This window comes from Neoarius graeffei, chromosome 21, assembly GCF_027579695.1.
Source record: "Neoarius graeffei isolate fNeoGra1 chromosome 21, fNeoGra1.pri, whole genome shotgun sequence".
Lineage (NCBI taxonomy): Eukaryota > Metazoa > Chordata > Actinopteri > Siluriformes > Ariidae > Neoarius > Neoarius graeffei.
In genome coordinates, this window is record NC_083589.1 from 58,710,778 (window position 1) to 58,736,758 (window position 25,981).

The 25,981-nt window shown below is 43.0% G+C and overlaps 1 protein-coding gene across 1 annotated transcript in view; it reads left to right on the top strand.

Annotated features, from left to right (window-relative positions):
* Positions 1-25,981, top strand: part of erc1b (ELKS/RAB6-interacting/CAST family member 1b) — a 395,220-nt gene that overhangs the window by 328,446 nt on the left and 40,793 nt on the right. The window contains exon 17 of the mRNA XM_060903423.1: positions 3,510-3,611. Coding sequence (XP_060759406.1) covers positions 3,510-3,611 — 102 coding nt within the window. The remainder of the gene's footprint in view (positions 1-3,509; positions 3,612-25,981) is intronic.

The following is a 25,981-nucleotide window of genomic DNA, read 5'->3' on the forward strand; positions in this document are numbered from 1 at the left end:
ACTGATGTGCGTTCTGGAGGCTGCCGTACTCCTGCGCACTCACTCCCTCTGACTTTTTTCTTTTTTTTTTCCCCTCCTCTCCTTACATTCCTTTCCTTACTTTTCTGGCTTTCCAAAGCCTGTACTTTCTCAGCGGGTTCATTTCTGCATCGGGACTTGTGTATAACAAGTCTCCGAATGTTGAGCTGACTTCCTGAGCCCTTGCCTGTGTCCTGGACAGTAACTCTCCAAAGCATGTGGAACAAATTGTAGTGAAGGGAGAGAGGTTCTGCCTTGCAGGGTAATGAATATAGACCTACAGTGGGCTCCGTATCCCAGAGTGGACCTCTCGTCTGTGAGGCTCTGATGTGCAGCTGTGTTCTGCAGTATGTACTGGGGAGGGAAAAGAAAAACGGTAGTCTCTGGGGTTTGGTGGGAATGTGTGAAGCTGCTGAGTGCAGGGTGTTGGAGAAGTGGCACTGGTGATTAGTCTTTCAGTGCGTCCTTTGATCTGTGACTAAGGGTCTTGTTAATGGACAGAATGCAAGTTTTTGCCTCTGTGTGGTAAAGTGGTTTGACTCGCAGCTTGTTTTCTGCGAGCTGGTACCAACATTAAGTGAATTTTGAGTTCCTTGGATTGTATAAGTACTCATTTGGATCATTGGGTCGTCTTTGTAAGTGCGGTCTGTCTGCAGCCGCCGATATGAAGCCCCCTGCTGGCGAAAGCCTCGTGTTTGGTAAATGCCCTTGGATGGAAGGAAGTGTTGAATGGAGGAGCCTTGGTTAGAAACCGTATCAAACAAATAAAACTACACAACTTCTTCAGATGTCAAAGATCACTTTTTGTTCATTTTTATGAAGAATGCTATTTGGCTAACTAGCATGAGCCAAAACACCAACTTGTAGTTAAGTTCGCTAACAATATAAAAGAACAAAGAATGTTAGTAAGGTGTTGTGCCAGTACGAGCCACCAGAACAGCTCCAGTGTGGCATAAATTCAACAAAATTTCTGAAATGATGCTGGAGCAATGAACAGCATTCGTCCAAAAATATTCCCTCATTCCGTGTTCTAGTTATGGTGTAGTCCAAGTTCTAGTGAGTGTAAAGGCTGTAGCATACGATTCTTCATCCTCAGCAAAATCATAAGTGAACTCTGGGGCCCTCTGAAAGGGGGTGGAGTAATCATAGAAGAGACCACACCCATAAGCATAGAATTGTCATCGTACGATAATCAAGTTATTCCATGAAATCGAGTCGTGCATGAGCTGATAGCGCTGTAAGCCATATACAATAAGTGGAATAACGGTTTTATTCTATCCACATTCACTGGATTTTGAGAAACGTCTTTTTTTTCCCCATTTTTTGCAAATTCGATCAATAAAAACTTGACACAAAACGTCTGACAAAGTCGTTTCCGCTTAATGTAAACAAACCGGTGAAATGACGAGCATTGTGTGAAAAATGTGGTGATAATTCTTGAAAAAAAATGTTCTTACCATCAAATACTTTAATTCCGTATTTTGTTGCTTTTGTGTGTGTGTGTGTGTGTACTTTTAGGGGGTTTTGTTTTCAGATAGGTTTTATTTCGTCCTCGGGTGGTTCAGCAATAAGCTCCGCCATTTTGTTTTTCTTGACTCACGGTATATGAGCTGATATCCTAGTAGTAGAGTAGCCAATCAGAGTGCGTGATTGCTCATATCCAGTGAATGTGGATAGAATAAAAGTGATCAGTCAGAGGAATTTTGATTTGCAGTAATTCACTCTAAAGGGACCAGTGGAGAAAAACCATGACAGCAAAATTATACAGATTTTCCTTTAATTTGTCACCAGCTTTTATTTCTTTTAAAAAGGTAAACATTTATGGGTTCACAACCAACAGTTTATGAAAGATGTGACCATCAGATTGTAGTGAGTTAATCTTGGGAAATGTTTGCTAGCATGCTAGCTTTGAATGGGAATTTGACTGAAATTAGTGTGGAAGTTTTGAGAAGCCACGGTCAGAGAAACAGCTTTGGGATCAAAAGGTCGCCGGTTCAATGCCCTGGGCCAGCAGGAATGGCTGAAGTGCCCTTGAGCAAGGAACCTAACCCCCAACTGCTCTCTGGGCTGCTCTGGGTTTGTTCTGCGTCACTCTGGATAAGAGCGTCTGCTCAATGCCTGTAATGTAATGAATTTCAAAAGATTTGAGGTCTCAGCATTTTTCTTCAAAAACTGAACCAAGTTGAGGAATGAAGTTATGTGATGGCGAGTTAAACTTAGCTTTTCTTTTACAAGCTTCCTCCAAAACTAAAGTACCAAAGGCTGAAATGTTTTGCCAAGGTGCGGTTTGATTCTGGAGTTTCAGGAGTTTTGTATTGATGGTTTTCAAGTCTGCAGCTGTGTATTCGTATAAGTGTTTATTCGGAGACTCATCCTTATCATGATCTCACTTGGAGCACAAAGTACAGATGGAATCACTCCAGTAAATCGTCCTCTCCCCTGCCCTGATTCCCAGTCTCTGGGTGTCATTCCCACTCAGCCCACCAGCAGTGACTTAACTCTGATGTTGAGGAGCATGTGGAAGGCCAGAACATCTGAACTCGGTGTTTACTCCCATTAACACCAGCCTTGTTACGGGAACACCGAGGGAGTGAGATGGAGCGAGTGGGAAGTGCAGGGGGAAAGGGGCGAGAAAACTAAACAGAGGGAGCCGAACCATCACATTCTGGGCGAGGTTGAACGAGACAACCCTCCCGGGAGCCCGGAAGGGCGGAGCACCACGGCCTGGCTTTCATTCCATTCTAATGTCTTATTGATTCATTTTATTTCTTGTTCATGTCCGTGCAGCAGAGAGGTAAGAGTGATGGTTGGCTTGCCAATATAAATCACATTCTGTTAGCAGTGGAAAATATCACCGTGCATGTGTGAGTGCGTACACACACACACACACACACACACACACACCTCTCACTATGGCTCTGCAACAAATTCAATTCATATGAATCTTGGGGGACAAAGTCTGAAATGTACACACATCCTGCGGCACCGTCACTCTGGCAGAAATAAAACCCAGACTGTCTAAACAGCGATTTTGTTCCTAAAGAGGGTCAAAAGCGAACCCATCTGCTGTTCATTCATCTCCTCTTCCTCAGAGCATGCATGATTGCACTTTTGAAGACTCAGTGTAATTAAATCATGCATATTCATGTTGATCTACTGCGCCCCCCTCCCCCTTCCCCTTCTCCGGAGTCTCCGTTTCTCGCTTTAAAACTTTTTCACACCTCTCTTATGAGCTCCAGCGGGACCATAAGGCGTTAAAATCCGACTTCTGATCTCAGGTCCATCTATCAGGATGTTCGTTGGGATGAGAAAGCCAAACGCCGATCCTAAATAAACATCCTCGTGCAGAGGTTTGATGTTTTCTGTACGAGTCCATAGGGTTTTGAAAGGCTAGGAGTGCGCTGAATTCATTTTCAGATCAGGAATGTGAGACCATTTCTGTCTGTGTGAGTTCTTGGAATAACTTTCCCTGTTTATCTTTTGTTCTCCAGACGCAGAACCGGATGAAACTGATGGCCGATAATTACGAAGATGACCATCTGAAGGCTTCTTCGAATTCCGACCAGAGTAATCACAAACCCTCTCCAGATCAGGTGAGTGAAAAACAGGTCCGGTTTCAGCCTCCTGGCACGATTTTCCTGCTCCTGTAATTAACCGGTGAGTGAACGTGTCGTTTTGGAGGGAAATTGCTGTGTTCGTCGCTTCTTGTCTCACTACGATATAGTGTATTGATTTTCTGATTCTGAATACAAATATCTTCCCCTCTCTCTTTCTGACTCGCCCATTCTGCTTTCGTATTGTGTATGTGTGTGGGTTTTTTTTTTTTAAGTCCTCTGCATTTTTTCTTTAGCCCTGTCTATAAAGCTGAATTTATCCCTCATGGCCTCGATCTGGTTTATAACACAGAGTCATTACAAGAAAGCATAAGCAACAGGAAATTACATCTTTCACATCCAATAAAACGCAGCCCCTCATGTCTAATCTCGTATTATTTCATATTAGGGCACATCAAAGCAGCTAAGCATGTCCATGCGCGCACGCACACAACCATGAACATGCACATACTGTAAAGGATTTTCTATATAGTCTCTTTCCATCACCACTAATTTTGACCTGCTTTGATTTTTTTTTAAATATATATCAGTATGTGTTTAAACGGATCCTCCAGCAGATTTATTATCAAACTTATTTTAAGTAAAAGTAGTCACAGATTTCAAAAAATCAAACTTTCATTTTCGGAGACCAAATAGTGATCGAGAAAAATGAATTCTCTTAAAAATGTCAGATGGGCTTCCTGTGGTGGTGACGCATGCGATGACGTCAGGTAGCGGTCGCTTGGAGCAACTCTGCTGTTTATAGTCTCGGTTTACATCGTAGTTTTACAAGTATTTTACAGAATGTATCAGTTTTTAAACAAGTCTGCCTCATTGTGTAGCATATAAATGCCGCAACGATGCTAAAAAGAAAACACAAGCTGGAACTAGACTGCATTTCCACAGAGAAAATGCAAAGTGTGCTTGACCTGCTATAGCAGAGGGTCACTGACAAAACCTGGATCAGACTTGAGACCTCGTGCTGCAGAATCTTTTTTACATGATCTACAGAGAAAGCGTGTGTGGCAAAATGTGTGCGCGCGGCTGTGTGCTTTAAAATCTCGGTTTTAAGTGGCTCAATGCACAGCTAAGCTCTAAAATCTGTTTTAAACCATGCCCCACACTGTTAATCTACCCAACACCAGCTGTAGATCATGTAAAAAAAAATGTTTAGAAGGTGAAGTCATGTCACGCTGCGAGTTGAGCGATTTTAAACTGAGATTTTAGAGCGGGCAGCCATACACACTTTCTGTAGATCGTGTCGGGGGGGAAAGCAAAGATTTCACAGTGCCGAGGTCTCATGTCTGATCCACTTTCTGTCTGAGACACTTTGTCACAGCTGAATAAGCACGCTTTGCGTTTTCTCTGTGGAAATGCAGTCTAGCTCCAGCTTGTGTTTTCTTTTTAGCATCATTGTGGCGTTTATACAGTGGGGCAAAAAAGTATTTAGTCAGCCACCAATTGTGCAAGTTCTCCCACTTGAAAAGATGAGAGAGGCCTGTAATTTTCATCATAGGTACACTTCAACTATGAGAGACAGAATGGGGGGAAAGAATCCAGGAAATCACATTGTAGGATTTTTCATGAATTAATTGGTAAATTCCTCGGTAAAATAAGTATTTGGTCACCTACAAACAAGCAAGATTTCTGGCTCTCACAGACCTGTAACAACTTCTTTAAGAGGCTCCTCTGTCCTCCACTCGTTACCTGTATTAATGGCACCTGTTTGAACTCGTCATCAGTATAAAAGGCACCTGTCCACAACCTCAAACAGTCACACTCCAAACTCCACTATGGCCAAGACCAAAGAGCTGTCAAAGGACACCAGAAACAAAATTGTAGACCTGCACCAGGCTGGGAAGACTGAATCTGCAATAGGTAAGCAGCTTGGTGTGAAGAAATCAACTGTGGGAGCAATTATTAGAAAATGGAAGACATACAAGACCACTGATAATCTCCCTCGATCTGGGGCTCCACGCAAGACCTCACCCCGTGGGATCAAAATGATCACAAGAACGGTGAACAAAAATCCCAGAACCACACGAGGGGACCTAGTGAATGACCTGCAGAGAGCTGGGACCAAAGTAACAAAGGCTACCATCAGTAACACACTACGCCGCCAGGGACTCAAATCCTGCAGTGCCAGACGTGTCCCCTTGCTTAAGCCAGTACATGTCCAGGCCCGTCTGAAGTTTGCTAGAGAGCATTTGGATGATCCAGAAGAGGATTGGGAGAATATCATATGGTCAGATGAAACCAAAATAGAACTTTTTGGTAAAAACTCAACTTGTCGTGTTTGGAGGAGAAAGAATGCTGAGTTGCATCCAAAGAACACCATACCTACTGTGAAGCATGGGGGTGGAAACATCATGCTTTGGGGCTGTTTTTCTGCAAAGGGACCAGGACGACTGATCCATGTAAAGGAAAGAATGAATGGGGCCATGTATCGTGAGATTTTGAGTGAAAACCTCCTTCCATCAGCAAGGGCATTGAAGATGAAACGTGGCTGGGTCTTTCAGCATGACAATGATCCCAAACACACCGCCCGGGAAACGAAGGAGTGGCTTCGTAAGAAGCATTTCAAGGTCCTGTAGTGGCCTAGCCAGTCTCCAGATCTCAACCCCATAGAAAATCTTTGGAGGGAGTTGAAAGTCCGTGTTGCCCAGCGACAGCCCCAAAACATCACTGCTCTAGAGGAGATCTGCATGGAGGAATGGGCCAAAATACCAGCAACAGTGTGTGAAAACCTTGTGAAGACTCACAGAAAACGTTTGACCTCTGTCATTGCCAACAAAGGGTATATAACAAAGTATTGAGATGAACTTTTGTTATTGACCAAATACTTATTTTCCACCATAATTTGCAAATAAATTATTTAAAAATCAGAGAGTGATTTTCTGGATTTTTTTTTCTCATTCTGTCTTTCATAGTTGATGAAAATTACAGGCCTCTCTCATCTTTTTAAGTGGGAGAACTTGCACAATTGGTGACTGACTAAATACGTTTTTGCCCCACTGTATACCACACAATGAGGCATGTTTATTTAAAAACAGATATATTCAGTAAAATACGTGTAAAACTATCAAAACTACGATGTAAACAGAGAATATAAACAGCTGAGTTGCTCCAAGCGACCGCTACCTGATCCCATCGCATACGTCACGACCACATGAAGCCCATCAGACATTTAAAAAAATAAATAAATTTTTTTCTCGATCACTATTTGGAAAATGGAAGTTTAATTTTTGAAATCCGCAGCTAATTTTACTTAAAACAAGTTTGAGAATAAATCCACTGGAGGATCCCTTTTAGCATTGACAAAGAACGCTAAAGATCCAGCTATGTAAAATCTTTTGCTTGTAAAGATCCAAGTCACCACCTAACTTTTCACGGTAACGCTATCTTTTAAAGTTAGTGATTAGTTCGTGGCTATGAATAAGACAAGTGGTTACAATTTCACTCTGGCGCTTCACGTTAATCAAATAAGCCATGTAGTCACTTTACTAATCAGGCCTGGGAAAGTTTATTAAAAAAAAAAAAAGACAAAAGTTTGTGGAAATCCTTTCTTTTCCTGATGAGATGTCTTCAGCTAAGTAATTTACATAACCACACGTGATTGAATCTGCTGCAGAGGAATCAGTGGATCATCTTTAAAACAGTCACTGAATTCCAGCCAGTTATTTTGTCATGTATCAATCGACTCGGCTGCAGTTACTTTTCTGCTGAAATACTTTGCTGAGTCTGCATCGGGACTGCAGTCTGACAGTCGACGACCCCTGCTCTCGATGGTCTCTGCGAGTTATCCAGTCCTCCCCGCGATCCAGAAAAGAGTGCATCGCTGAGCCTCACATCTCCCAGACCACAACACACAACCGTCTGCTGTTGCAGCTTATAGTCAGGACTACTGAGCCCAGGGAGAGGGGGAGGCCAACGAACAGGAATGTCAGTGCTCTGGGAACACGCACACATCCCAGTACAGACAGGGTCATCCCTGTCACAGATTCTTCTCGTTTGCTTGTTTGCGATTGCCAAGAAAACACTTAGAGCAGGCCTTCCTGTGAGCTTGGCCTGCCGGGCCTCATTATTCACCTCCACATGTCCAACTCGCATACGAACAGCATCGCACATCAGCACTAGGGACTGCACCAGACTCCGGACAACTGAGCTTAGATCATACAGGTACTGTTCTGTGAAAGTGTTTCCATCACCGCCCTCGAAAGAGTGTTACCGTATTCTGCTGTCAGAGTTCTACGATTTCTGTTTTTTTCAGCAGCGTGTTGCGTCTTTTTCCTCTGATAATCTGTAAATGTTGAACTAATCATTGTCTTTCTGACATTCTAACGCACTCTTCTTTCAATCCCATGCTGCCTTGGATTACCTCTGCGCTCATTTACAACCAATAGGACGATGAGGAGGGCATTTGGGCATAGCCAACCAGATGCTCTCTTCCTGCCATTTTGTTCAGACGGGTGAGAAACCTCTTCACTGGCTTCACTGGCAACTGGAATTAATTTTTCTTTCTTTGCCTTTTTCCCGTCATCCTTGTTATTCTCTTGAACATAATCATCAATCGTTATTTGTCCTACATTTCATTTTTCATTTCTGCCTTGAGATCAATTTGTGGCCTTCTTGTGCTGTTTGCTTTTCATCCTTTTCCGTGCAACACTGCCTATTATTTTCCCTTCAGATTTTTTTTTTGGGTGTTTTGTTTAACTTTTTTTTTTTTGGAAAAGAGATTCAATGTGCAAGGTTTGTGTCTGCACTGAATTATTGTCTCCAGTTATCTCAGAACGGTTTCATTATTCCAAGCTTCCAAAGTTAACAATCGTTCACGTTCCAGCACCTATAGGAGGAGACGCATTTCCTTTCAAATGACCAAACCAGCTCAGTGTTCGACTTCTCCCATTCTCGTTTTACGTCGACAGCTTTGGTTCTGATCGATTGTCTGCATTTGACCACGCTATGTTTTTTTATTTCTGCATTAAAAAAAAAAGTAGTTTTCTCATATTTGTTTCTGCTCTGACAACTTTGATGGATGGTTTTGAGCAAGGACATTGACTGCACAGTGCAGGTAAGAAGCATATGCTCCATCAGTAGTACACACGCACACACACACACGGGCCTTGTGCATTCACATTTCCAATGCCTGGTTCACTCCAGGATTTATGCAATACTAAGTGGTGATTAAAATATGAAAGACCTCAGATCTAATGACTTTTTCATATCCTGTATCGTCCAGCGCTCATCCTTCACGACAAGATTTTTCCCAGAAGAAAATACCACACTTTCCGTTTATACACAAATCAAAATCCTGACTCGTAGAACCTGGAACCTTAAAGAATTTCTCATGAACAAACATGACTTGAGATCAAAACAAGTGTGGGGAAGGAGAGCCAGACACCGCTCGCTCTGTTAATTATTTGGGAACTTTGCAAACAACCAAAAAAGGGTAAAAATGTGTGGATGACACTGTGGTTCCAAAGACGGGATAAACGACGTTGAACACCACGCCAGCGAGCTGTAGCCGTTTTTCTGCTATCTTAGCATAAAGATTACTCACCTTACAAATCCTGCAGTCACAGTTCATAATAATAATAATACATTTATTTATTTATTTATTTATTTATTTAATTTTTAAATGTGGCATATTTTGCAGAAGTCTGTCCGTCTCTTTGGCCCACTATTTAACCATCATACCTTTTCGCTGTATCCTTAGCCTGGGCCCGCCCATCCTAAGTGTGACGCAACACGGGGGCCTGTTGCGAGCTTAGTCTGGCCAGGCAAGCTATCTCTAGCTCTTCCAAGCTCCCAAAAAATCGGGAGCCAATCAACTTTGAACATCTCCAACGGCCCTGGGTAGAGGCGTGTTCAAGGCAGTGACGTAGTAGAACTGCGACCGGAAGCCATAGATTGTTTACAGAATCTATGCCGGAAGCGCTTCATTCACTAGAAACATTACGAACATGGAGCAGCGGAGAAGCCTTTGACACAGCGGTAGATGCTGTATTGAAAGCATTCAACGGGAAGTTCTCATTGAAAACGGAGCAAAGAGCAGCCCTGGAGGTATTTATTGAAAGGAAGGACGTTTTCGCCTTGCTCCCAACCGGCTTCGGTAAGAGTTTAATCTACCAGTTAGCCCCGCTGGTAGCCAAATCAATGGGGCTCAGCGAGAATCCTATCGTTGTGGTCGTCTCGCCTTTGATCGCGCTATTATTGTCCTCTTCCTCTTCAGCTCCTCCTTCTTCCTGTTACTCAAGCAGTTTCCGTCACGTCACATACGTCAGAGGAAAGAGTGATGTGATTGGTTTAAGCTTCGTCACAGCCTTTTCTGGCTTCGACCAGTAGCAAACTGAGGCATTTCAGGGAGGCGGGTCAACCACGCGCTTTGGGAAACGGTTGGGCTTAATATCTTTGCCAGACCAATGCTCGCAGAGCTTTGAAGTTGCGTTAGCCAGACTACTGTATCCTATAAAGACTTGAGTTTTGCTCTGTGGTTATAAATGTTTTCACATGTTGATTAGCTCATATGGCTGTTAGGTCGATGAGCTGTTGGCGTGGTGGCCGTCGTCCACAATTCAGTTATCTCCACCGTCAAGTCCCCACAGATTTTTGTTCCGATTGTTTTGTTTGAAAGAACTCATTACTCCGCACAAAACTTGGTCTTTTTTTTTTTTTTTTTGCACTAACAAGTTAGTAATTAGGGTAAATTAATTAATTTTCCAGGCGTCTCAGTAGAATTGTATCTCCTCTCTCATCTGATTTCAGTTCTGATCGATGTTTTGGGTCGATCTTCCCTTGAGGAACAAAACTTGTTTGTTTGTTGATTTTTCCTGTTATAAACAATTTGTTTATTTTTAGTTAAATCATTATCTCCTCCCTCAGCTCTCAATGGATTTCAGTTCTGATAGTTTTATTTGAAAGAACCCGACCTTCTGCGCAACGCTTAGTCATTGTATTGTCAATTTTTTGCTAACAAATTAGTCATTAGGTCACTTAACGCATATTTTCTTCTGACTAGAATTGGATCTCCTCTCTCATTTATCATGCGAATTCAGTTCTGATCGAGGTTTTGGGTCGATTTTCTCTTGGGGAACGAAATTTCGTCCTTTTGTTGATTTTCCGGTTGTAAAGAATTTGTCGTGGAGGTTGGTTGTCTCTCACTTGGTCACAGTTCTGTTTGATGATTTGGTAGTCATGGTTTTGATGGCAGGACAGATGAGCTCCTACGTCCTTGACGTTCTGGTTTCATTACATTACATTAATGGCAGACGCTCTTTTCCAGACTGACGTCCAATATACCTGGGGAGCAGTTTGGGGTTAGATGCCTTGCTCAAGGGCACTTCAGCCATTCCTGCTGGTTTAGGGAATTGAACTGGCAACCTTTTGGTCCCAAAGCTGCTTCTCTAACCTTTAGGCCATGGCTTCCACATTATGATTGCATTTTCACACAGTAGTTGGTGTTCCTCTACACTGCACAATATCGATTTGTGCATATCCATATCGGACTTATTTAATATTTATGATTTGAAGTCAGTGCTGCCGTGACTGTGTGAGTAAATCACAGGGGTTAACAGGGATGGGTTTTACAACCATACACCGCAGGATAATCTGGAAAGGTAATCGTTCAAGACCGTTCTGAAGACGGGACACGGTTTACAATCGTAAAACAGGATTGATTATTCTCTAGTGAAACAGTAAATATAATTCAGCAGCCCTGCTTCTGTCATTGATATACAGCCAGGAGTTTGAACTGTCATCCGTCTCTTTGAACGCATTCATGCGGTAATGTTCACGCGTCTAATTAGCGATCGGGGCGGAACAGATTAGGATTTTTTTTGAGTCAGGATTTTTAACTTTTGTGTTACCAGAATTGCTTCCCATGATTTGGTGTGTTCTATTACAGGAAATAAATTGATCTGTCTGCTAATGCTTTACTTAATGCAGCAGTCTTAATACATCACAAGGAAAAAAAAAAAAACCTCCTAAGCTGTTTGCTCTAATGTCCAAAATGGAATATCTATCAGAGCCAAGACTTCCTGTGCTAAATCTGTGCTGTCGAACAAATTTAGCTCTTTGCATGTATTATTTTACAAAACCTGTAAATACATTTAGATTGGAGTTTAAGAAACCTTGTTTTCAGTCATGTGCCAGATGTGGAAAGCACAGTTGCATGTGCGCAGGCATGATTAGCGGGAGTAATAATTTAATCGTGACTCAGGTCTTATTATACCCCCGTTCCGAAGGAGGGGGAGAATACTGTTGTGTTTTGTTTTTTGGTTTTTTTTACCTCTGTCTGTCTGTATCTCTGTATTTGTCTGTCTGAAACACCCTTTCTCTCAGCAACCACAAATCATAGCCACTTGGTACCAAACTTCAGCTTGGGGTTCTATATCATGTATACCATTTTCAGGTCTGTCGCACATCGACTTCCTGTTTGCCGACTTAATACATTTATGAAGCGTATAGCGTGGATTTACAAAATTTCTGAACATTTTTCTCAGCAACTACAAATCACAACTGCTTGATATTTGGGACTGAGCTTCAGCTTGGGGTTCTATACGGTGTACACCGTTTTCAGGTCTGTCCCACATCGACTTCCTGTTGACTGACTGAATGTATTTATGAAACGTATCGCGTGGATTTTGACGCTATTTCAAGAAGCAAAATGCTATTTCAAAATGACAGTTTACCAGGATGCTGTTTGAAATCCCTGGGGAGACGCACTGCTGTTTCATTACTTGTTTCAGGGTTCATTATTTCTTGAAGTCAACATTCATAATAAGTGTCCTGTTCCTTTGATTGCTTGCATTCTGATCTAAGCGAGAGCGGGGGGGGGATACGTAATTGAGCAGTAGCTCACAGGTGATCTCGTTTCCTATTGGATTGCAGGTGGTCCAGGACAGTTGAATTCATCTTCATTCAGCTCAGTAACCCATAACACTTCCACACAGGTCTGAGCTATGCTGTTGGTGTGTGACAAATGGTGGTCAATTACAAGCGAGTATATTGGCTCCTGAGTAGAAGTGCAGTCATTTTTACTGAGAAGGTGTCAGGACCTCTTGCTAGGACCCAGGATAGGTGTTCACCTTCATACTTGGAGGTTAAAAAAAAAAAAAAAAGGCCATGAACACAAGGTGGTTGTGTTGTAATAGTGCTCTAAACCCTGAAGAAGGGTTGGAATGACTTGTCAGTGTTTTCAGGTCTCAAACCAGCCACACCTCCTGCTCACAGCGTGTTTTCTGTCTTTGTCCAGGTGCTTTTGATGTTGTTTTGTCATGTTCCTCTGTTTTTTTGGGGGGTTTTTGAGTCTCATCTCCGCCCCATTTGTCATGTGTTTGTTTCCAAAGGTGCGCACCTGTTCTGTGTTCAGCCCTTAATTAGCTCACGGGCTGCAGGGTGATGAGCTAGTGCTATCACGCATTGTCTGTCCGTCCATCTGTCCACAGTTCACAAAAATTGCTGCTCCTCCCTGAGTTTTCAGTGGATTTTGATTCTGATTGGAAGATCTAATTGTTCTCATGAACAACTTGGCTAATTATAAACGAGTCTGGTTTCTCATGGTACAGCCGTATGAGCTACTGCGTCGCTGATGCTCTGGTTAGTTTATTGCTTTTTAATTATTGACACTCAGGGGCGGTCCGACCGGGCAGCCGCCCGGGGCGGCATCGCGGGGGGGGCGGCACGAGCGCGGGTGCGAAAAAAAAAAAAAAAAGCGGTCCCAAAAAAAAAAAGGTCCCCCAAAAAAAAACCCCCGAAAAAAAAAAAAACAAGACAGGCGGGGGGTGAACATTTTGGATGGGGAAGCCCAATACCAAAGTTGCGCAGGTGACGTCGTGTGTGTGTGTGCCTAACTTGTCGTAGCCCCATAATATGCACAGTCCCGCCAGCGGAACGTTGTACTAGTCATCAAAAAGACTTTACTACCATAGTACTACACTACTATGACATTACACAGAGTCTTAAGTAATACATTACGACTTGATCATTGCCATTCTGGTAACAGCAAATTTATAACGGGCCGTGTCCGCGACGTACAACACACGACGAGAAATGTTTAAACGACCATGTAAAGCTGTTAACATTCTGTTGGCTAATACAGAGCCCAGCGCGGGCGCGAAAAAAAGGTCCCCAAGAAAACCCCCCCGAAAAAAAAACAAGACGGGCGGGGGGGGCGCGCCGGCAGGGGGTTTCGCCCGGGGAGTAAATCACTCTAGGATCGCCACTGTTGACACTCATTCTTTGATGCCGCCCTCCTGTTTATTGACCCAGATTACAAATTTCGATTCTGATTCACGGATTGCCCGTGATGAAACACAAGCCGAGTATATATGCACGTCCTCGAAGCACACGATGTAGAAGTAATGGGAATCCTTTTCACCAAAAAATCTTTCTTGTACTACAGCTCTGATGTGTTCTTAAGCACTGTTCTCAGCAGCCTTGTACTTGGACCACTTGTCCAGTTCAGTCATCGTTACAGTGCTGAAGGTCTGAAGTGACGAACTGTCGGTTTCTCTTTCCCTTTTAAAGACGCATCGTCACATCGTTGACATCTGGACTTTGTCCCCGACTTTACCGCCACGTGAAGTCATCAGCTGCTTTTGTCACCAAGATTGAAATCGACTCCGTCATCATGGATCCAAAACACAGTAGTTATATAAGTAATGAATACTTTGTCAGTATCTCGCTTCACCTTGGGTGACCCTCGACATTACTAACCACTTGGACCGTGCATTTGTGTGGAAAATTGTAAAATGGAGTTTGGCCATCACTTGTTCTTGGTCGGGTCAGTGGGTACTCCGTGCTCTGGACTGGTCAGTGTTTTGCCCTCTGCTGAACTCATCCATAAGTGTAGCCACCCACCACTTAGCCACATTGTTAAAGCAGTTCCCACTGCACTGTGAAAGAACTACGTATTAGTGTACAGTTTGTTTTGAATAAGGAAAGGGCCTGGTGGTTAGAAAGGAAACATTTCAACAGCTCTGTTATAGTCATTAATATAAACGTAAAATGTGTGTGCGCTTTCTGATTCATATTTGTACTTGCATTGTTTATTCCAGTTTGACTCTCTTCTTTTTCTTTCTTTCTCTTTGTGATTTCCAGCTGACTCCAGTGCAAACATGTATAATTCGATTAAAATTGGAAACATGTGTTGGTCGGGAAATTGCAGGGGGTCATTGTTAAAGCATTCCTCCTTCCATATGAGTCCAATATAAAAGCTGGCCTCTGGCTCCGTGGGCCTGGTGCAGACAGTAGGGTAGACAGTGGTGGGGCCCTTGCCGAGTTTGGGCTTTCAAGGGGCACTAGTTCCTTGGCACATAGTTTTTGCCATTCTTTCTTTTCTGTGACACAAAAACAAATGCACCTTGTCTTTTTGGATTCATCCACCCAGTGAGTGAATCAGGAGTCACTGAGGGACAATCGACTCATTTATTATGATGATGTCTGAGGGAAATGAATTTCTGTCACATGCAGTGATGTGCTGAAAGATTAAGGCAACCAACAGAACAAACTGGATTGACCCAGCTGACAGATTTACATTGAGCGTTTTTTTTTATCTGGTCTGTAATTTGCAGACGCGCCAACATCTACGGTTTAGCCATAGCGTTTATTTTTAACCACTTGCTCTGACGATAAGGGAGCCACCTGTAAACTGCTACTTCCAGTGTTTTAAGCTAAAAGCAAAAATCAGACAAAATGCACTTAAAATTTGCCTGGAAGAAAAGCCGATTCAGCGAAGAGGAAAAGGATGCATGGCATGAAAGATTTGCTTCTTGATGCACTTTCAGTTCACACGGATTCTGTGGATTAAAAAATGGAGAAGCTGCTTATTATCGAAGTAATGGTCACACCAAGCATTTCCCTTCCTGTTTCCTGACGGTTGCTTGACGCACATTTTGAGGGAACAGCTATCTGTCTTGTCCACCAACATATGCTCGTGTTTTTGTGGTGAAATTGTTTTCTTGGTGGCAGTGTTGACACTTCTGAATCTGAACCACACATCCTCACTGCTGACAGATTGATGATCCAAATCTCTTCAGATAATTTTCGCCCACTGTGTGGTCGGAGTCTCTTCTTAGTATTAGACAGTCTCATCAAGCTCATCTGCTGCACTTGGACTCAAAATCTCTCTGGAATCATGAATGGAACTTGAAATCTCCGAGATCCTGAACGTAATTCCAAAATCTCTCTAGAGTCCTGAATAGAACTCCGAAATCTCTCTGGGATCCTGAACAGAAGTCCAAAATCTCTCTGGCATCCTGAGAAGAACTCAAGAATCTCTCTGGCATCCTGAAAAGAATTCTGAAATCCCTCTGGAATCCTGAAAAGAACTCTGAAATCTCTCTGGGATCCTGAACAGAAGTCCGAAATCTATCTGGCATCATGAACAGAATTCCAGAATTGTTCTGGCATCCTGAATAGAACTCCAAAATCTCTCTGGAATCCTAAATAAGAACTCTGGAATCCTGAACAGAATTCCAAAATCTTTCTGGCATCCTGAGTAGAACTCAGAAATCTATCTGGCATCATGAACAAAATTCCAAAATCTATCTGGCATCATGAATAACTCTGGAATCTCTCTGGGATCATGCACAGAATTCCGGAATCTTTTTGGGATCCTGAACAGAACTCCAATATCTCTCTGGGATTGTTAGAAGAACTCCCAAATCTGTCTAGGATCCTGAACAGAAGTCCAAAATCTATCTACAAATTTTGAACAGTACTCTGATATCTCACTTGGATCCTGAACAGAGTTCATAAATCTTTCCGGCATTCTGAACTGAACTCCAGAATCTTTCAGGGATCCTCTATAAAACTCCATGATTTCTTTGTGATCCTGAATAGAATTCCTGCTTAATATCAGACTGACTTGCAGTGGCACTTCTTTTTTAGCAACAAAATTAAAAAAAAACAAAAAACACTCCCTCTGCAGCAACTTCTGCGTTTTTCCCAGGGGGGGAATGTGTGGTCCTCTGCCAAGTTGGTTAGAAATTGTGTGTGCAGTGATGTGTGTGTGGGTGGATGCATGTACACTTGTCATTTCATTTTAGGAGTTCGTTTTTATCTCTCTGAACATTCTGCTTTCAAGCTGTTCAGATCTCCAATCCGACTTTTCCTGCATCTATAAATAGCAGAGCAATCCGTTCAGCACCTCTCAGGCTGATATTTATCTCCCTAATCACATGGAAAAGTGGAGCAAGACCCACTTTGCTCATTTCTGAAGGGCCCCATAGCTTTTTTTTTTTGCGCTCCCTGACTAGATATTAAGCTTCAGCACTTTAATCTTCTCTCTCCCTCTCCTCCTGTTATCTCACTGCCTCCTGTGCATAGGCACACTTTTGTCTCCTGTGTGTCATGCCCCTTCTTACCCCTTGGCATAAAGATGCTTTTTATTTTTTTGTGGAATTCTTTTCCCAAGTGTCCTGACTTGTAAGGTCTCGACAAACCAAAGGCTTTGGCTCGTACTCCCAGGATGCGTCATTGAAGGAAAATACAATTTAATGACACATCTGCGTTTCTGGTTTCTCTCTTGGATGTCAACAATTCAAGGATGTGCTGGGTAGAGTAAGAAAATAGACTGTCGAAGCCAGTTAAACCACTGTGTTACTGGTGTTCCTTCTAGAGAAAAACACATCTATAGTAGGTTCCTTTGGTATTAAGGGATAAAAAGGGTTTGGTTTCCTTTCTTGTTAGCTTAGCACTACCACTAGATCAATCCTTGCTGTTGTGGTTGGCCAGTAGGTCATATAATGACACAACTAGGATTTTAAACAGGTAGGTTGTTGATCTGGTTTAAAAAAAAAAAAGTTAGCGCCTCTTTGCTTTAAACCCCGTGAACTTGGGCACACAGCAGGACGCAGCAGAGACGTGACGTTTCGTTTCGAGCAGAGTGGGCTGATGAACCAGTAAAGTTTGAGGCTCATTGCGGTGAGGTTTATGTCGGCAGAACTTTTTCAGGCCTCTGGCACAGGGCACCGTTGCAGGATGTGTTAATAGGCGGATGCTGGAGCCCTTTCCCTGGGCATCGGGCCCACCAGCTCTCCTCCTCCAGGCTGGAAAGGGAAATCACTCATAATATCATTAAATAATAGACCATGACCATGAGCGGTGGAAAATCCCACAAAATTAAACTTACATTGGAGGGCATGGCCTCTGACAGTGCAATTGCCTTATTTTTTCCCAGCTGTTCATTATAGGCGAGACACAGAATTGTGAGTAGGGTTACGTGAGTAATAAATAGTCCAGTTTATGCCTACTCCTTTGCTACTTTGTCTGGATAAACTATACGGTTTTAATGAAACTCCAAGGCATTTTTAGATGTATATTTGTAGTTCCCAAGTTAAGTCTCAGAGCATCGAGTCAATTCTGAAGTCTTTAGTTGGACTCATTAGCTGTAGTCGGAGCATATTGATCACCAACGCGACTTTGTGTAAATGTTTATTTGCCATTCTTTCCAAGTGAAATCGAGGCCTTTTCCAAACAGTGACGCTAGCTTTCTTCCGTACAGCTTTCCCATGTATGGAAGTGTGAATAACCAGTCAGATTACAGCCTTCAAGATTCTGAAGCTTGTGGCCAGCAAAGTGTCCAATAGACCGCAAGCACTCCATGCCCCATGGATGAAGATCCTTGTTATGGCAAAGTCTCCAACTAGTATTAAAGTATTATTCTAAAATTTGAAGTTGTTTTTGCTGGTGTTTGGTTATTTTGGCACCACGTCCTCCCCCCCCCACATATTGAGCAGTTATTCCACAAAACAGTCATATGTGAGCTGATAGCCGATGAGGCATGTAGCACGGAGTTGGCTAGAAGCCCTGTGCAACGAGATGGAGATTTTATTCTATTCACATTCACTGGATTTTGAGAAATGGAGCATTTTTACTTTCATTTTTTGCAAATTCGATAAATAAAAACTTTTATACAAAACGTCTGTCAAAATCATTTCCAAATGACGGTACAAACAAACTGGCGAAATGACGGTAACAATTTGTGAAAAATGCTGTAATCTCATCTCATCTCATTATCTCTAGCTGCTTTATCCTGTTCGACAGGGTCACAGGCAAGCTGGAGCCTATAGTTCTTGGGAAAAAAAAATTAAAAGATACTTTTTTCCGTTTTTTGTGTTGTATTTTTGGGGGGGTTTTGTTTTCAAGTAGAGTTTTTATTTCATCCTCTGTTGGTTCAGTAACACGCACCGCCATTTTCTTCTTCTTTAGGGTTTTTTCGGCGGTTGGCAAACCAACATAAACGTGCATTAAAGCCTCCGACTGTGCTGGAGTGTGGAAAAGGAGATGCCGGGGAGAGGGGGCTATATTCTTTTAGCCATTTCTGTTTCTTTTAAATAAATACTTGATGACAAAGTGATGTATCTGACTTGACACTCCGCCATTTTGTTTTTCTCTACTCACGGTATATGAGCCGATAGCCTAGTAGTAATCTAGAGTAGCCAATTAGAGCAAGCGATTGCTCATATCCAGTGAATGTGGATAGAATAATCCATATTATTCAAAGCCATACCAAACCCAACAACTGTGAAAGCTGCACGTGAAGAATACTGCAATAATTTAATCAGGCAAATCGTGCATGAATGGTCAGAAAAATAAGGGTCTAATCAATTTACTGCTTTAGGTTTAGCTGCTGATTTTAAGTTTTTGTTCATGTTTTTAACCAGACGAAAATTGAGTCTAGTGTCATGTTAGACTCAAGTAGCAAGTCCAAGCCAAATACCGAGTCAGCGAACATCGGAATCAGAGTTGCTAGCTTTAAGAATGAAAAGAAATAAATAAAAACAAGCACGCACTGCCTTCCCTTAGTAATGATGCATGTACTTATACCGTACGTTTATAGTTTCTTCCACATCACTGTGTGTTGCTAATAAACTCCCAGCCTGTCAACAGACTCTAATTCCTTCCAGGCATGTGTACAGGAGGCCTGTGGCAGCACATTGTTGCCCCCCACTCTCACCACCCCAGTGGAGACATGGAACTGGTGTGATTTGGGGCAAATCAGAAAGCACTAGTTCAGGCCAAACCTCGTGCTGCTTCTGTCCAACAGTCATCTTAAATCTTCCAGCTCATTTAGCACTTAACCGTCCATGAAGAGCATGAGAATGAGAGATGAAGAATGGAGGTGGATGGAGAGCTGAAGTGCTGCATCCTCTTTTTCCATACTTGTTCTCTCTGTCTGTCTGTCTTCCATTCTCACATCTATTTCACTTTGTCATCACTTTGCTTCTGCTTATCCCGTTCCTTTATAAAACTCCTCCTATGAGTATATGACTATCAACAACTGTCTGGCTCTGCAAAACCTGTCATGTGTGCTTTACGCTTTTTGGAGGCTTTGCCACTCAACAGGATATACGTCCATGTGGAGAAGCTTGTATTAAGCCTGAAGTTATGCTGAAACTGTGTGTGTTTGTCAGTCACTCGGTACGTTTTCACTGTGTGTCTTTCTGCCCTACTGAGCTTTTCACTCACTTCATCTCGATCTAAATCCTACCCGTCTCCCGAGACAGCGCACGGTGAAAAAGGTCATGTTTTATAACCTCTGCACCTCTGTGGTTCTGTTACATGCATCTGCCCCCTGTCCTGATTATGTAAGGGGCTTCTTCCTCCGGTTGTCTCCACGTTATTTTCCCTGCCTCTCCACAGGGGTCTCATGGTGATGAGGCCCCTGACCTCAGGATGAAAGAGCTAGTTTCATCTTCCTTTTTTGTTTTACGTTCTGTTGTGAGATCTTCCAGAGGCCTCTGTCTCTGAAGTGCTCGTGGGAGTTTTGTGTGAACATAATGCACTAACGGCCCACTGCAACAGGGTGGGCAGATGTATCAAGAGCTGAAACATGACCCCTGAGTGAGAATGGATTCTTACAGTCTAACAGACCCAAAAGGCACCGATTGCCCAAGATATACATTTATTGTACACCTACACGATGGCCAAAAATTTGTGGACATCCGACCATCACACCCATGTGTGCTTGGCGAACATCCTTCTTTCGGCTGTTCCCGTTAGGGATCGCCACAGCAGATCTGTTCCGCGTATTTGACTTGGCATAGGTTTTACACCGGATGCCCTTGCTGATGCAACCCTTCCTAATCTATCCGGGCTTGGGACCGACACAAAGTATGCACTGGCTTGTGCAACCCCAGTGGCTGGGTATTTTACCTAATCTGCATGTCTTTTTTGAACTGTGGGGGAAACCAGAGGAAACCACATGGGGAGAACATGCAAACTCCACACAGCAAGACCCCCGTCGGCTGTGAGGTTCAAACCCGGAACCTTCTTGCTGTGAGGCGACAGCGCTAACCACTGCATCACTGGGCCGCCTGCTTGGAGAACATCCCGTTTATAGATTTACTTCCCGCTTTGTTCGTCCCCACCCCCAGTATTTCCGTTGACCTCGCTGTGTGTACAGGGGTGTTGTCCTGCTGGAGCAGGTTTGAGCCTCTTGGTTCCAGTGAAGGGAAATCTTAATACTACAGCGTACAAAGATGTTCTAAACAATTGTCTTTCCACTTTTGTTTCAACGGTTTGGGGAAGAAATGATGTTCGTGTCCACATACTTTTGGCCATATAGCTTATGAAGCAGTGTACAAGCTTCATAATCTTGAAGGTTGCAATCTTGTTGGCTAGCTGCAGTTTCACGTCCGCATTTTCGTAGATTAGTTTCAGACTGGAAAGAAATTTTTGAATGCTGTGACCCAATGTGCTTTCCAGGGCAAAATAATGGCTAGATTGAAATGATCACATTGTCCCATGTTACTTAAAAAAAAAAAACTTTTAATTTATGAGAGTATTGTTTGAGGGAGTTGCATATGGTTGATCATTTGCAGTTAAAAGTTGAAGTAAAGGTAGGTTGTTCTTGGCCATGTCTACTCGCCATTAAGAGTTCCTATCTTGCCATAGTTTCTCTGGTTATTGTGATTTTATAGCTACACAATCTGTAGAGTTGGCTACAGAACATATGCAAGACAACAAATCAGACATTGTCCCACTAAAAGTAATGTTTCTGGATAACAATGAGTACATGTCAGAATTGGCGATACACATTTGCTGGTCACAGTCACTTCTGCGTATTTACTGCATGAATACCACAGCACTGGATATGGAAGTCATCTCTCATCTCATTATCTCTAGCCGCTTTATCCTGTTCTACAGGGTCGCAGGCGAGCTGGATCCTATCCCAGCTGACTACGGGCGAAAGGCGGGGTACACCCTGGACAAGTCGCCAGGTCATCACAGGGCTGACACATAGACACAGACAACCATTCACATTCACACCTACGCTCAATTTAGAGTCACCAGTTAACCTAACCTGCATGTCTTTGGACTGTGGGGGAAACCGGAGGAAACCCACGCGGACACGGGGAGAACATGCAAACTCCGCACAGAAAGGCCCTCGCCGGCCACGTGGCTCGAACCCAGACCTTCTTGCTGTGAGGCGACAGCGCTAACCACTACACCACCGTGCCGCCCGTGGATATGGAAGTAAAAAGCATAAATTGTTTTATAGTGGTGAACCCTACCATTGTCCCTCGCATCACTTGCCCCAGCCACTTTGCATTGCCAGCGCTTGCTCATCATCCTGTTACTGTAAATCTCCAAAGCTTATTGAAATTTTCTGGTTTTGTTTTCATTCCACGTTGAAGCAGATAGGTAGGAATGTGCTGATGGTGTACTGGGTAGCAGTGGCCCAGCAGTTATGGCTCAGGACAATTGATTGGGACATGTAAGATTTGAATCCCGGTACCTCCAAGTTCCCTGTCCCCTTAAGCAAGGCTTATAACCTTCATCTGCTTTTGACAAATGAATAAATGCAGTTATTCTATCCACACTCACTGGATAAGAGCAATCGCGCGCTACTACAAGGCTGTCAGCTCATATACCGTGAGTAGAGAAAAACAAAATGGTGGAGAGTGTTGCTGAACCAACCGAGGACGAAATAAAAACTCTACTTGAAAACAAAACCCCAAAAAAGCAACAAAATATGGAAAGAAAGTATTTGATGGTAAGAATGTATTTTTTTTCTATTATTAATTCATTTTTCACAAATTGCTCCTGTCATTTCGCCAGTTTGTTTACATTCTAAGTGGAAATGATTTTGTTGGACGTTTTGTATAAAGTTTTTATTTATCGAATTTGCTAAAAATAAAAATGCTCCATTTCTCAAAATCCATTGAATGTGGATAGAATAAAACAGTTATTCCACTCAATCTCATTGTACACGGCTTATAGCCAGCTCGGTGCTACGCGCCTCGTCAGCTATCAGCTCATGTACGACTCGATTTTGTGGAATAACTGTTGAATGTATTTGGGTAACACTTCTTTTTACAATTAGTTCAGTTTATTAAGATGAGGGCTTAGAGAAATACGTAATTGAATCATTGTGTGGATTAAGAATGTAGAAAAGAGAAACACTACATGTTTAATTGACTTGTGTTTATACCCTCAGGACTTCGGCTGGCCCCACACTAGAGGATAATCAGTCCGATTTTGGGTCCAATTTGCCCCTTACGATAATCAGTGTAACATGAACTTGTAGAAGTAGCTTGCACTAGCTCACCCTCCAGCTTACGCTGCGAAACGTAGACAGATGAGTGTTCATATGGTGTTGTGTCCCGTCGCCCACCCAGTGGTTCCCAATGAGGAGATCTTGCGCTGTACTCAATTTTTTTTGTTGTTGTTTCTCAGACTAATCCACCTTTTTTGTTTTGTTGTCTGGCTCTTCCGAGTGCTTCAAACTCTGAACTTTTCAGCGAGTTTCTGTCATATCCCAAGTCCCTGGAATCGCCACTCTGAAATCATTCAGTATAATTGCCAGGTGTGTGTTCTCCTGTATCTAGATTGAATTGTCTGGTATGTGGGTTCTTGCGATTAAAAATTGGTTAAATCTGTTATGTCTTTGGCCTCCTCTGCTTTTAAAATCAGTTAAGAGTTCAAAATCATGAGCTCATCTGGCCATAAGGTCGATGAGTTATTGCCATGGCGTCCGCCATCCATCCGTCCGTCGTCCACGATTCGGTTAAATCGTATCTCCTCCGTCAGTTCACCACGGATTTCCGTTCCAATTGTTTCGTTTGAAAGAACTCATCACTCCACACACAACTTGGTGGTTGGTTTCTCAAATTTTTTGCTAACGAGCTACTAATTAGGCTAAATTAATTTACTTTCCAGGCCTCTCACTAGAATTGTATTTCCTCTCTTATTTCTCATGCGAATTCAGTTCTGATTGTTTTGGGTCGATCTTCCTTTGAGGAACAAACTTTTCGTCCTTTGGTTGATTTTCCTGTTGTAACCAGTTTGTCGTGGAGGTTGGTCCTCTCTTACATTGTCACATTTCGGTTCTGTTTGATGTTTTGGTCGTCATGGTTGTTTTGATGGCAGGACAGATGAGCGACTACGTCCTTGGCGTTCTGGTTTAAATTCAGTGAAGCGTTCAAAATCATCTAATGCGTACCAGGCCTTCTGGGATTGAAGGGAACCTAAATGGTGTGTTCCTTCTACACTTTGTTTTATGACCAGCTATTCCTGCCTTGCTTGTTTCCACACAGTTTGCTTGATATATTATCATTATACCAAAAATATATGTATTTTCTCCTCCCTGTACTACACACAGGAAGAACAGCCCACTTCTTCATATCTCTGAGTCGTTTCTGACCGTTTTAACCCTAACCTCGAACACCTCGGAGGTCATAACCCTGACTGCCACTGACTTCACCTCCTCCTGGGGCTGAATGTAATCCTAAACAACCTTTCCTTCCTTTTCCAGGCACTTAATGTTCATCTTGGCAGACTAGCACTCTTTTTACTAATTGTCATGAAGTAAACACATGCACAACGAATGGAACCCCGTCTATAGACTGCAGACTTCATGGTCTGTTTAAATGGCGCTATGGAAGTGACATTGCAAGTTAGTGTAAAATTTCCCTCTATACTTCTCCAGAGTCAACACAGACCTGCCTGGCTTCTCTTCCCTCTTGCTGTGCTAATAAAGGCCTGCTCTTTATATTAGCCAATCACTGACGGAGCGCTTCAGCCTGCGCACGTCAATTGCCATAAACCCCCCCCTTTTAGTGTATAAATCTAATAGCGTTCATATAAAACGCCTGCATAAATAGGTGACGAGGCTCTAAGTTCATAAAAAGCTACAGCCTCCGAGCCATAATACACACAAATTTTGCGTCTTTTCAAGACGAATGTTGCTGCTGTATTTTTGTGCATGTGTGTGTTAAAAAGCCTGTGCTATAGGGCTGTGCAGAGGAACGGATTGTATGTATGAAGGTTAATAGAGGCATATTGTGAGCTGTGGAGAGAGAGAGAGGGGCAGTGCAGAAAGGTAGAGGTGCTCAAATATACGATATGACCGCATCGGAAGACAGACAAACTCACCTGCTCTTAATCTCCATTCCACATCTGTGCTCAGATTGCCATGGACGTGAGGGGGTCGAGACAGGAGAGCGAAACAGAGAACTTTTGTATGCACGAGTGTGTGTGTGTGGTGGCCATTTTTCTTTAAAAGCCTTTTTCTGCTCCATTGCGAGTAGATTCGTCTTTTTTTTTTTAAATGCTTTTTATGATCACAGGCCCACCGGCTTTGTTAGAAGCCTGCAGATTTGAAGCTTTGCAGTCGACTATCCATTTATCTTTTTTGCTCTTAACCTCGCTTAGCCAAGTAACACTGTGCGGCTGTAAGCGGATACCCCAATAAAAGTCGCAACTATAGGGAAAGGATGTGCATTAAGGTCTGGCTTGTGCTACCAAGAGGTATGGCGGCGGCCTCTTTGCGATCCTGGGATCCTCCCCCACACAGGCTTGACGGTGGAGTTTGGATTCCTGTTGCATTGGGACTCCCTTTGCTCTGGACCATGTGGAGGAAGCCATTGGCTCCTTTCTGATGGACTGCCTGACTGACAGCATTGATCCATCCACATGACTATTTCTCAGCATGGGTATCAAATAGCACTAGATGAACCGATGGGTGATTGATGAAGGGGGAAGAGAACAGGGAGGCTAGGTTGTTGTTGAGCGGCCTACTCTCTTTCTCTCACGGACATCGGAGGAGCTAGGGGGAGGTTTTGAGGTATGACAGTGCCAGGTATGTGTGGACGTGTATTTCAGTCCAGCGTCTAGTGAAGACAGCTTCTTTTAGAGAGGTCATAATGAAGTAGGAGCTGAGCGAGATTCCTATGAGAAGTTCTCCTCATGTAGAGACTGTAGAAGAGGCCAGAGAATATATTTTGTTTGAGAGGGAGCAGCTGGGACGGAGTTTGGTATCCAAACTTCTGTACAATGAGGCGACTACTTCATCTTACTCACTTATAGTATCACTTATATTATACTTAAATATCCACGAGCCACAAGCCAAAAGACTCTCA